Raw genomic sequence first — 13769 nt, forward strand, 5'->3', positions numbered from 1 at the left:
GGGACACACCCATCAATCCAGCCTTGAGCCATTACAAAATGAATGTACAAGTCAATCTGGTCATGCCCCAAATTTCAGCTCCTGAAAGTTCTTTGAAGATTCTGAGGTTGCACACATTCCTGTGTTATGTATGGACAAGGATACAATTGCTCAATAAGCTCATTTCTCTTTTTTCATCCCAGTCCTAGAATCCTAGAAATCCATAGTTGGAAGGGGTCACAAGGTTCATCTAGCATAACCCCCTGGAATGCAGGGATCTTTTTGCTCAACATGGGGCTCGAACCCACAACCCTGAAATGAAAAGTATCATGCTCTACCGACTGAGCTATCCAAAAACTGCAAGGGGATTGCAAAGTGATGGTCTTATTATTTTATCTGAAGCATTCTTTTTTTTTTACTTTGCTGATGCGCCACAAAAAAGACAGTTGACAGCCTTGCAGTGTTAAAGACAGGACACAAAAGGAAAAGGAGTTGTAGGGAGGAGGAGGTCTGGGAGTTGATAAACTCAGGCAACTCAGTCTTAGTTGTGGGGTTTTGTAATGACCCACTGGAAACAGTATTTGGGGAAAGGAAGAGCTGAAAGTTGTTGGTCTCTCACCTGAGGCCCTGTAGTTCTTTCTCGGTGGAATGGCTGCCATATTATGACAGTCATAGGAGGAGACTGATGGGTGCTGATCTTTCAGCTGAGCCAATGTGCAGTCCCATTTCCTCCTTCTGTTATGATTAATCAAACTGTGATCATGGCAACTCTGCCTCAAATGAGTAAGACGTAAGGAAGACTTAAGTGTTGCATTAAATCCATTTGTTTGTTTTAGAGCATTGGTACCCTGCTCTTCAGCCTGAAAGCCTCCCAGAGTGGTTTACACCCACCCACACCCACACCCCCAGTCCCTACCCGCAGGCTTACAATATTTATTTTAAAATGACACACAAGGAAAAAGGGAGAGGAAGGGAAGAGGAAAAAAAATCAAACGTCGGACACCAATTTCTAAATAGTTGTTCCTGCAATGGCCATCTGGCACAGTGGGCTTTTAGCAAAGTTGGTGGAATGAGCCCTACTTGAGCTGTGCACTCATAAAACGTTATTCACACGTAACATTCAAGTGTATGCAATCACTGGAACTGCACAGTTATTTCCTATGTTCAAGTGTAAAGCCTGTGGATACCAGTTGAGCTGCAATGTTCTCATGTAATTTTCCGCAGCAAGAGTATGATCTGTGTGCGCTGCGGCTGTGGACACCGTAGCCGAGCTGTGCAAATCTACAAAGGGAATCTTCCTACGTCACACTCAATGAGCGTCTAATCTGTGTACACAAATGTCTGAGCGTCAGCCATCCCCGCCCCACGGCTGGTCCCTTTGCTAGGGGTGTTGCTAGGTCCTTAAAGGACTTGGGGCAGGGTCCCTTGCAACTCTGTAATTCTGTCATTTTTGGCAAAAAAAAAAAAAAGGAGTCATCGGAGAAAAAACGTGTCTGGGAAAAAGGCACGCCAATTGTGGACCATATAACTGAATGGGAGGGAGGTTTGGGTGCGGGGGGGGGAGAGAAGGGCGGAGACGCGAGCATTCCATTGACAGCAAAGTCGCGAGCGTTCCATTGACGGGGGCCCGCCCCCCGCGCTCTAGAGAACCAGCCCCGCCCACACCCGTCTCTCCCGGCATGCCCCGCGGCGAGAGAACCTCGGCGGAGAGGTCTGCGAAGAGTGTGTGTGTGTGTCTCTGTCCGCGTGAAAACGAAGAAGAGCATTGTGGGGGAGAAAAGCGAGGGCGGGGCCTACCAGAAAACCCGCATCTATAAATAGGCTGGTGGGAGTGGGGCGGAGCTTCCCCTTCCCAATCCGAGGAAACGGGGAAAGGGGCGTGGAGGGAGGAGAGCGAGAGGAGAAAGAAAGGCGAGCCAGCCAATCGCCGGCCGCCTCTTTGGCTGTCTCCCTCCGCCAGTTGGTCTCGCGCCGCTCAGTTGCCGGCTGCTCCCGCTCGCGTGACGACGACGACGACGACGCTGCTGCTACTGCCGCCGCTCCTCTTCGCCCGCCGCCGTCTCGCCCTGCTGCCGAGGCTCCGTCGCCGCCTGCGCTCGCCCACCGCCGTCGCCGCCGCCTCCATGGCCAACTACATCCACGTGCCGCCGGGCTCGCCTGAGGTGCCGAAGCTGGACGTCGTCGTGAGCGAGAGGGACCCCGCTTCGGGGGCGGGAGGCGGCGGCGGCGATGGAGAAGGAGGAGGAGGCGGGCCCGGCTACCGCCGCGGGGCCCTCCGTCTCCTCAGCCAACTGAGGCCCGCCTGGAAGCCCGAGGAGGTGACGCTGAAGGTAACGGCTGAGGCGAAGCGGCGGAGGGTGGCTGTGAGGGGGGGGAAAGAGAGAGAGAAGCGGGAGGAGGAGGAGGAGGCAGGTTGTGGGGAGGGGGAGAGATGGCGGGCAGCCATTGTGGCGAGGCGAGGCGAGGGAGGAGTAGGAGCGGCGGCGGCTCTGTCTTTCTCTTTCTGTCTCTCCTCAGCGCTTCCCTCTTGAGGGGGAGAATGAGAGGAGGAGAGAGAGAGAGAGAGGGAGAGAGCGGCTCGGGCAGCCTCGGCTTCCATTCAGCTCGCGCAGCCCGAAGGAGGAGCAGGCAGGTTGGGCGTGCGCGCTGTGCCCGTGCGGTTCCAACTCGTACATGGACTACACGGAGGCGCGCGCTCACACACGCACGTTTCTGTGCAAGGCGGACGAGTCGGAACCCGAGCCGTGTTCTAATTATAGAGCTGGGGGGGGGAGGGGTGCGTGCTCGTATGGCGTGATACGCCTGTGTGTTAGAGAGAAGGAGACAGCGCTTATATTCTAGTAACAGCTCAGACGATACACGATGGGGAGGAGTGTGTGTGAGAGAGAGTGATATGCCTGTGTGTAGTGTATGTATGTGATACAGGTGTGTGTGTGTGATACACGCATATTAAATACAAGTGTGTAACATCCTTGCATGTAATATATATGTGCATATATGATATGCCTGGGTTTAATACATGTGTGTGTAATACACTTGTGTGTAATATGTGTGTGTGTGTGTGTGTGTTTATGTGACATGGTAGTGTGCAATATACATGTGTGCTATGTGTGTGAGAGAGAGATACCTGTAGGTGTGTTTGAGCTTTTATTCCAGCAGCGTAGCTCAAAGGATGCAGAATAGGGAGGAGTGCACATGTGATAACACCTTTGTATCTGACTGAGCTTGTACTCTATTAATATAGCCTGGAGGATATAGGGCAGGGAGTTGCGTGTGTGTTGGTGAGCTTGTATTCTTGTAGTATAGCCTGAAGTCTTATGTGTACTTGTGGGTGTGTATACCGTGCATATAGAGAAAGGGAGAATAAGCTTTCCCTGCTCACCTTTCCTTAAAAAAACCTCACCTCTTGCTTCTCTCTTTCCACAGGGCTCATCTCTTCTCTCTCTTGCTTCCCCCTCCCAACCCTGTTTCATGAGGTTATGATTGTTTTAAAATGGGATCCACCCTGAACTGATTTGTGCAAAAATTACACATAAAACATGCTAGTTTGCAGGAAGAGGGAAAGGGAACAAGAGAGATGGGGGGGTAGGGCTGGGTTCCTTAGTATAGGTTGCCATGTAGGCTTTTGCAGTGTATAACTTGAGAGGCAAAGGGGTTGCCATGTAGCAAGCACACAACATCCATACAAATCTCAATTGAGGAAGTCAACATTCTTTTATCTCCTTGTCTTTCCAGAAAAACCATAAGAAAAACTTGAATTTCTCTGTCAAGTTTTAACTCAAAGGAATGCTGGGAGGACAATATGTTCCTCCACCATTTCCCCAATGCACTTTTCTTTGTAGAGGGATTTAAGCATTACAATAATAAAGCAGCAGGAGTTGAGTGAATACTCTTCTGTATTTTCTCTCAGAGAGCATATTGTAGTTATTCACATTTTCCCCAAACAACATTGTCCGTCAAATCTTTCGCACTCTACTGAATAATTAAGCATGGGGCAGCTTCAGGTTATCACTTTCACCTCAAGGAAAGGTGTTAATGAACTATTGCATTGATGCAGCACATAGGAAGTAAAGGCAAAACTTTCTGAAGGAGAGCATGAATAAAGTGGCATAAGCTTGCATACAAGTAAGTTACACTCAGACCCACTGAAATTAATGAATCTAAGTTAGTCCTTTCCTTTCAATGGGTCTTCTCCATGTATGGCTAGCATTAGATATAACCCCTTGTCTTCCTTTCTTGTCTCTCTTTCAAGTCTTTTCAGGGGCAACTTCACCCTTCTAACCATTTTCTGCTTCAAAATGGGTGTTTACCCAATCTCAAAGAGGTTTTGCATTGTGGTAATAAACTTAGCATGTTAAGTTGAGAAATTGAACTATCTATGTTAAATAGCTTTATTTTGCACTTTGTGGTGTATAGTTGCATTGTTTTAAAGTGTGGGAGGGGAAGGGTTACAAACAGAATATAGCTGATATAAAACATTATACAAATATACCTTCTGTGGGTTAGCCAGAAAACTTTTTGGAGTTCCTTACTGCAAGAGATGCATTTATAGTGATAGCTTTAAAAAAAATCTGCCCTGAATCTCTTGGATCAGGTAGGTTACAGGCAAACAGATTTGACAGCAGAGGGTCTTGGCTCCTTAGTTGGTCTTAATATTGGGACAGCTTGTGGTCTTCATAAAAGTTGCTTTGTAGCTGTTATTTAAAAATTTCAACATTTGACTGCATTATCTTCCTGACATGTGTGTTGCAGAGCTTATTCAGCTTCTTGGTTAGGGATGTTGAAGATCTGTTTATGCTTGCCAATGTCTGTACTTCTAAAAAATACACATCAGTGATGTAGGTTTATTTGGGAAAATTTCAGTTGGCAATGAGGGAAAAAATCTCATGCCTTGGAGTGACTTAATTTAGCGTGCCTTTTTAACATGTATTTAGTAAACAAATCATTATTAGTTTTTTGTCCCAGTATCTGAAACATTTTATTTTAGAGTATTCACATTTAATGTGGTTTAAATGTTTTTTATTGGAATGCTTATAAAAATGCAAAATAGCATGTACTGCTCAAAAGTTAAGTTGCTGAAACTTGTTTACACTAAATTTAGCAACTTAAAGAACTCTGACTTGCTGATGACAACTAATCTATTTCAGCAAAGTTCACTTCTTTTACACTTAGCTTGTCAGGGGCCCTCCAGTCTGATGTCACTACAGGCACACACACCCTATTACACATAAGTGACTTGTGCACAACCGCATATATGCATGGTGCCAGGAAATACATAAATAAATAGGTAGATTCAAACCAGGAAATAGCAGGAGAGAGCTGGAAAATCCTAGTTGTTTGCAAGGAGACCTTTCCTGGACTCTGAAGAGGACTTCAGTGAGGACAGAGGAAGCCCCAGAGAGACCAAAGAGATTTGTTTAGGCTGTTCTGCCTCCCCGCCTAGCAGCTGATTTGCACGGCAGTGCAGCAGCAGCCTCCTGCCAGACCAAGAGCTTCAACTGTTGTTGAAGAGGGAGATGTGTGGAGAGAAAACTGTAGAGCAGGAGAAAGGGGCTTTTAGAGGGTGCTATTTACATGGTGTTTATTTATCTGCACGGGCGCCCGGAACATAACCCCTGCATAAGTGGGGGGGGGGGGACGCCTGTACTAAAATCTTTTAGCTTGGGATTTCCTTTGACCTGCGCGGTCAGTGTGGTGAATTCCATTAAAAATTGGATTCTTTTTGTTTCGATTTATTTACTTAAATATTATAAATACTGCCTCTCTAAATATATGTTGAAAGAGGTAGTGCAGTAGTAAAATAAGATCAACAGCTCTAAGCATGTACAATAATTAAAAATCAATACAATACATAATCATCCAGATAAACTCTTATAAAATAAGATATTTATTATTTTTACTTTGCCTACAGATCAGTGATATTTATTCTCACATGATTTCTAGGGATAATCACTTAAAAACATTAATTACAATATTGTATTTGCAGTTTAAATTATTACAAATTAACTTATGAAATACGTTCAAATATTTCCATTTGAAAATAAAGCATTAAAAATTATGTTTTGCAAAAAATTTACCCCACATCACTGACAGAGAGTATATATTATAATTATTATTATATTTATTTATACTCCATCTTTTTCCCTGGTAGGACTCAAGACAGTTTACAGATAAATATTAGAACTGTTAAAAACATAGAAAATAATCATTAAAAACAATTAAATACATATATATCTTAACTCTATTAAAACCATAGCTATCATTATAATAAAAATAGCATGGCATTAGTAATATTAAAAACTGTCAGTTTCCAAAAGCCTGTTGAAACAAAGTCTTCACCTAGCTTCTCAAGGAGAGAGTTCCCAAGCCCTCTCCTTCATTCCTACTAATTATGCCTGTGAGGGTGGTCTCATTAGAAAGATTAAATAGTGGTTAAACAGCTTAAATTTCAGTGGTACCTCGGTTAAAGAACAGTCCAGTTTACAAACAATTCACGAACTCCGCAAAACTGGAAGTAGTATCCCGGTTTGCGAACTTTACCTCAGTAAGAACGGAATCTGAACGGTGGAAGGGCACCGTTGGCGGGAGGCCTCATTAGGGAAAGTGCGCCTCGGTTTAAGAATGGCTTCAGTTTAAGAACGGACTTTCAGAACGGATTAAGTTCATAAACTGAGATACTGCTGCATTAGTTTTGGCCTAGGGGCTATGTATAGCATTTATGATTAGGTATGATTCAAATAGAATATTCTAGAACAGGAATGTACTAGAATTATTATAATAATATTTCTATACAGCCCTTCATCTGAGAATCACAGGGAGGTTTACAATATAAAACCACAAAAATTAATGTAGTTTCCTCCTGACCATTAGGATGCATGTCTTTAGCTGTAACATCCAATTCATTGTTTGACATGGATTATACTTGACTGGAAGTAGTTGCCCAATTCAGATGTTGTAGCAAGCTGTTAGAGAAAATTAGACATGGAGGAGGCAATCCACAGTCAGGGGGAAAGTATAGGATGGGGTGCATGAGTCCATGGCACATTCTCAATCTTCAAATCATGATTTGAAGGATTGTCCTCATCTACACATTACAGTAAGCCATAGTTGTTGTTCTTTTAAAAAAGCTTGTGTGCACTGTTCAAATTAGGTCCTCCGTGGCTAAGAGGAAACAAACCACAGTGCTGGCTTAGTTTTGCATGAGAAACGAGTGCTTGTTCTTCAAACTATGAGAGAAGGTTGAGTACAAATGCTGCTCAGTCACCGTAAGGCATAGTTTGTGACCGTGGCATTCCACAATGCATGAGTCAGTCTGTTTGAATTGAGCCATAGTGAATTAAATGTATTTATCCAGTTTAGGTGTTCTAGAGTATGCATCCAGAATGGATGACTAGCCTTGGAGAAATGCAGCAGTTCACGACTACTGCCAGACCACTTGATTTCTATATTGGTCATGCCTTCTGAAGCGTTGCCTTCTGAAGCGTTATCAGCTGAAAAGTGTAGTGGCCAGTTGACTTCTGTGCTGCCAGAAAACGAGAGGCTTTGCTTCCTCTAGCAAGGAAGCCAAGCAGGTTGGTGAATGAGGGACAGTGCAATCCTTCTCCCTCGCTGCAACTATTATAGGAGCCAAGTGATCTGGCAGAGGAGGTACAGAGCAGTCCATTCCTTCTATACCATCCCATTCGGTTACTGGAATAGAATTCTTGGAATTTCTAGTTACCATATACAGGTATCTTGTGATTTAATATAAGGCTGCAATAAATGGATTTGTTTCAGATATAAATTCCTGAAATAGAGAGCTTTCTGTCTGGTACCTTTCTTTACGCAGTACAAATTTGCATTCTCAAACAGGTGGTCCTCATTCACACTTCAAATATGTATTTTGAATATGTACTTGAAAATGAGTGCATTTGCACTTAATTTTACAAGCAGTGTTAGTTGGCGCCATCCCTGATGAATTAGTTATATATGGTTCACATTGCTATTTTCAGTGAGGACTGCTGCTCTTCATTGTGCATGTTGAGAAGAAGGCACTAAATAGTAATTATCTCATTTTTCTTAGTGTTGCATGAGGGAGAATGACTATTGTGTTGCCTTTTTGAAAAGGATACTTTAGCCAACTATTTCTGTTAAAGAAGTAGCAAATAGTTACTTGAAGCTCTTTCTCCTAGAAGTTTGGAACTTCTGCTGAACAAACATAATGGCTAGTGCCCATGTAGAGGTGAATCTGGTTGTGAGCTGTTTTGAAGAACACACCCATTGATCATATGTGATTTGGTTGACACAACCTACCAAACAAAAATGGAGTAGAATAATTAGAAGACCGAATATAAAATTAGATGAATTAAGGGCTTACATCCAAGCAATAAAATTCAACAGTTTGCAACAGGATAAATGGTTCTACAGCTGATTTAACTAACAGTATTATGTAGTACACCGAGAACTTTCAGCTGTTGGGACAGATTACTCCATAATAGAACAGAAGTCATAAAACCTAGTTTGAGAAGACCCTTGGCTGAATGCTTTAAATTTTATATGTGCTTGTGCTGTTCCTTATATCATTTTATTATTTTTTATATATGGTTACAGGTTTTCTAAAAATGCTTTATACACTGTTGATGTTTGGGGGTGTTTACTTTGTGAGCCCCTGAGTTGTATGACGAGGAGAAAGTGATATAAGATTTTTAAAAATGTAAATATATATATTTTGTGTGTGTGTAAGATTAGTACAGTCTGGACAACTGAGGGAAGACTAGTTCACTCAAGACCAGGCCATGGAAGTTGAGTGTTTTTTGCATGCTATATTCTGGGTGGGTCTTTTATTGTAATATAGATATGAAAGTGCCAACAAATTCTGGTAATACGAATGTGAAACTGAAGAGGGAAACAGCACTTCCTCCAGTTGTATTGTTTTAATATCTTTTAGTGAACCATGTCTCTACCCTGTAGAATTTTCAGAAATGGCTATTCCTAAACTAAACTGCAGCAAGTTAGCTGAAGGTTGGCATACTAGCTCCATTGTAGAGGGGTGTTCTGTTTTGTTTTTTACTTAGCAGCAGCATTATATTGCAGCTTCAAGTTTCACTTAGCCAGTGTACTAATTGCTATTTTGGAGTTACGTTAAGCTTTGGCATTCGCCTTTTAAAAGTCTAACCATTATCAACTCAGGTAGGCAGCCATGTTGAAACAAAATAAAAAAAAATCCTTCCAGTGGCACCTTAAAAAGCAACTAAGTTAGTTATTGGTATAAGCTTTTGTGTGCATGCACATCAACTCAGTGGATTATCTTTAATTACAGCCTTTGTCATTCGTTACAGTTTAGAATAGAGCTTGACCTATTACCACATTCCTTTTTTCTAAGGCTGCTGTCCTACACACACACTCACCTCAGCGGGACTTAACCTTTGAGTAGACCTGAGTATAGGTCTGTAAGCTGTTTTAAATTGTTCTTAATATTGTTTTTTTATTATTATTAAAAAAACCCTGCTGTAACCTACTCTGCGACCTCAGGTTTTTGAATGTGTCCTTGAGTTCAAAAAGGTTGGCTGCCTCTAGGATGCACTCTCAAACTAGATGTCGTCACATAACTTCCTGGCTTGCATGATACGCTGTCATTTTCAATGACTATTACCCAGCTACTTTTTTTTAACATACAGAGCTCAATTCTAGAACCTGGAGTTATGGACAAATCTTTCATGTAGTTCTATGGTTTGGGATCTATTCTCCAGTGATCTGACTTTTTGAGACTTCCGTTACTAAGATTCTTTTCTTGTGCTTGTCAACTATGGTCTTGTTCTGTTCACTTGCACCTTAAACCTTAGTACGTAATTCTTGTCAAATTATCTGGCTTCCTGCTGTGCTTGCATGAGAGCTGATACTCATTAGTTTTTTCACACCAGACGTTTTGTTTAGCAGCACAAGTTTCTACTATGGCACTGACAGTTCAGTTGCTTCTACTTAGATAACTCTTAACCATAACCTTTTTGATGTAAAAATAAGACATTTCTCCTTTCCATTTTGAAAGACAGGTACTATTAATAAAAAAGAAGAGATTATTACTAGAATGTTAGTAGAATACTTGAACTGGTAAATAGTTCAGTGACATGTATTATATGACATTATGCAACAGCTATTTTGTAATCTATATTAGAATCATCTGGTCATGTGACAATGTGACAAACTATGAGGCCTGGAGCAACTACATAGTAATCACCATATGAAAACTGAAACATGTGCTTTATGATCCTTTTAAAGCAAATGGCTATAGCACTCTGTTTCTGGATTATTGTATAATTTGGTTTGCATGGGTCTGGGTGCTAGAGAAAGTAATTTAGATCTAGATTTTGCTGTTTTGCTTTTAAACAGAATTGTTTGCACATTGGCACACTGAGGAGAAACGAATGACTTAAAAGAATGACCCTTTAGCTTCAGCAATTAAAGCATTTGGATAAGTATGAAATTTATAGAGATGAGATTCTAATCCTCTTTCAGAGTATTGCTGCTGATTGTCTTTTAAGAGTATTACAAATTCATGTAGAAATACCAATTAATTAAACCTCATCAATGTTTTAAATGCTTTTGTGGTTGTATCCTTACAATAACCCGGCGGGTTGGCTAGGAGAGACTGGTTCATGGTCATAATGACTGTTAAAGCAGAGAACTGAATTCTGATCCAGGTAACTCACCTCATGTGCTATAAAAAAGGTAAAGGTACCCCTGCCCGTACGGGCCAGTTGTGTCCGACTAGGGTTGCGCGCTCATCTCGCTCAAGAGGCCGGGAGCCAGCGCTATAGCTACCAATAAAACAGGTAAAACACACCTGCATTTTAATTTGGATGAAGTACTGCTTGTGTCATAGGCGTAATTTTTGTGAGTGGACTTGAAATTGGCTTGCTTTGTTGGACAGATTTGGCACTTGCACAGTGTAGACAGAACTGCAGTTTGAGGTGTTGTAACTTAGTTGTACAGTGAATCACTAATCACCCTCCCCACCTTGGCTCTCCATATCCTAGGCATCTGTTTTGTGGAATACCTTTGTTACCAGCAGGCAGCCAAGCCTGAAGTTCATGTACTTAAAAGATTTACTGAAAAGGCAATAGAATATTGCTGAGTATATTCAGCAAAGTCCCACAGTGACCTCCAGTGTCTAAAATATGCAACTGCAGGAAAGAAAATATTAACATAAGTAATGGAGCAGGGTAGACAAGGGCTATATGACTCACAAAATGTGAGTGTGTGTGGCTGGCCAGCCGGCTGGCCATATGACCCAAGAGATACTTTTGCAAGCATAGATTTGATTGTCACCCAATCCAATCTTCACCTTTTCAGGCCCTCACCCAACTCACTTCTATCACCTCACTTCATTTTCTGTGGAGCAGAACCTTCTACCTGCTTGTGCTTTCCCAGAGTGGGTTGCAGTGTCTGGAGGACTCTTGAGGGCTGGATGGAATCAGGCTATAGTCTCCTCACCCATGCATTAGAGTGCTTTATTTTTGGTACCGTGCTGTCAAACAAGACTTGTCAACCTTGCGGCCCACTGACTTTGCACTGTCTTATTCAGGTGTTTCACACAAAATGGCCATTGTGGTAGAGTGAGTACCATGGATTTGGACTGAGGAGACCAGGGTACAAATGGACATCACTGGATTACTGGGAGGATAAAATGGGGTACCGCTATATATACAGTAGCACCATGACATACTCAAAGGATGGGTCCTTGCCCTGATGACCCCATAGTTTAAATTTATATGGAGATGAGGGATAAGAGATAAGGGTCACCAAGGGCAAATGTGTGCATTTGTAGTTAGACTTTATTTCATTTGTGGATGGCGATTTAAACCTTAATGGAAAGTCTTAGGTTTGTGGAAATTCTGGAAGTAAGTTAAAGACATAGGCAGCAAGCGAGAATTGAGCAGTTTTAGGACCACTTCAAAATGGCTGAAAGTGGTAGAGCTTAGAAAATGAAGACTGCATTTTGCAGTTTCCCATAAGTAGCTGTTGGACCCTCTTTACTCTTATGTGTTGAATTGTTTTCAATTTCAAGCTATCTTCTAGCTTTGGATACAGTCCACAATGGGGGTGGGGGAAAGCATGCAAGAAATATTTAGGGTGGAAGGGACTAGCACAACTGTGGTCTTCACAAGACAGGGCTCATTTTTAGTAATTTTTAGTAATACATTTTGCAGGCAGTGTTAATGTAGCATCTGTTTAAACATTGATAAAGATTGAAGTTACCCCTTGCTTGGAACTGGCAGTACTACTCCGTTAACTTGACCTCCCTGGCTCATAGATATTAGAGGAAGAAAAATGGCGCTTGAAGAGTCAGAATAGACTGCATTAACTTAGATTATTTCTATGCATGTAGAATTCCTTAATGTATGTCATTAATCACATTAGTAATTCAGCAATTCATATCATATTTTTGTATTCCATGTTGCTCATTTTAATTTCTGGTCTGTGTAAGGGCATAAATTCCAAATAAATATGCAATATAGCTTAAAATCATTATCTTAATGTCTATTATTAGTCTGCCTCTGCTGTTAACTTTATGAGCAGGACTTTTCATGTGTTTCATTCCTTAATTCATAGTGTCTTCAGCAACTTCTTCAAGCAGTGTCATGCCCTGGTAAACATGCCATTATATTAGGCAATACAGTTTTTGCATTGGAATATATTATTTTATGCTAGGAAATACCGTGTCATGCTTGAATATTGATCCCTTTTTGTGGGTGTGTAAAATATTGTGTATCCTGGGCCTTATACTGTAACTAACATGACAGTATAGTTCAAGAGATCACAGAAACCAAAACAGCTGTGTGTAAACATCAATCCATCAGTGAGAAACTATACAAAAACACATGCCAATGAAGCTGTTTTCAATTTCATCCTAAATAAATTCAACCACATGGCATACAGCTATTTGGGATATAAAATCCAAGGAGCTAGAGGTGGGGTGGCGACACTGGGTGAGTGAGCAGTTTTTCTGTTTGTGGAAGACTTCACTAATTTATGCTACTGACTACTAGAAACCTGATTATTATTATTTTAAACTAGCTTATCAGTGTGATTAAATACAGTGGTACCTCGGGTTACATACGCTTCAGGTTACATATGCTTCAGGTTACAGACTCCGCTAACCCTGAAATATTACCTCGGGTTAAGAACTTTGCTTCAGGATGAGAATAGAAATTGTGCAGCGGCAGCGCAACAGCAGCAGGAGGCCCCATTAGCTAAAGTGGTGCTTCAGGTTAAGAACAGTTTCAGGTTAAGAACGGACCTCCAGGATGAATTAAGTTCTTAACCCAAGGTACCACTGTATCTCTGTATAGCTTTTGTGAATGCAAAAACCGTCAAATCAGTTCATTTAAAATGTTTTCTTGTGTGGTCTTGTAACACTTGGGGAGTTGTGTTTTATCTTGTACCAAGAGACAAAGTTTGCTGCTGTGAGGAGTACATAAGTATTGTCATTCTGTAGCTGGTGAAAAATCTGTCTAGTCCAGCATCCTGCCACTATAAGGAACAATGGTTGGCAGCCCTGGGGAATGTGCCAGGGGGTGGGGTGACAATAGCCACTCTGTGTGTTCCCAGCATTTGATGCTGGATTTGCAATGTCTCTGAACAGAGACTCTATTTTCAGTTATCCCAGCTAATAGCCATTGTTGACACATCCACTTGTCTGTTCTAAGCTAGTGGCAGTCAGTACATCTTGTGGCAATGAACACTGCAAAACTAACTGAGAAGTACTTCCGTTCCAATGTGTAAAGATAATATTTTCTTCTCTGGAAGACATT

General features: G+C 41.8%; 1 protein-coding gene across 1 annotated transcript in view; it reads left to right on the forward strand.

Moving 5' to 3' along the window:
* The first annotated feature begins 1705 nt into the window (after positions 1–1705).
* ETNK1 (ethanolamine kinase 1) overlaps positions 1706–13769 on the forward strand; it is a 34011-nt gene continuing 21947 nt past the window's right edge. Inside the window, exon 1 of the mRNA XM_081023165.1 lies at positions 1706–2309. Coding sequence (XP_080879291.1) covers positions 2103–2309 — 207 coding nt within the window. The 5' untranslated portion in view covers positions 1706–2102. The remainder of the gene's footprint in view (positions 2310–13769) is intronic.

The sequence above is a fragment of the Podarcis pityusensis genome, assembly GCF_964106645.2.
Source record: "Podarcis pityusensis genome assembly, chromosome: 10".
NCBI lineage: Eukaryota > Metazoa > Chordata > Lepidosauria > Squamata > Lacertidae > Podarcis > Podarcis pityusensis.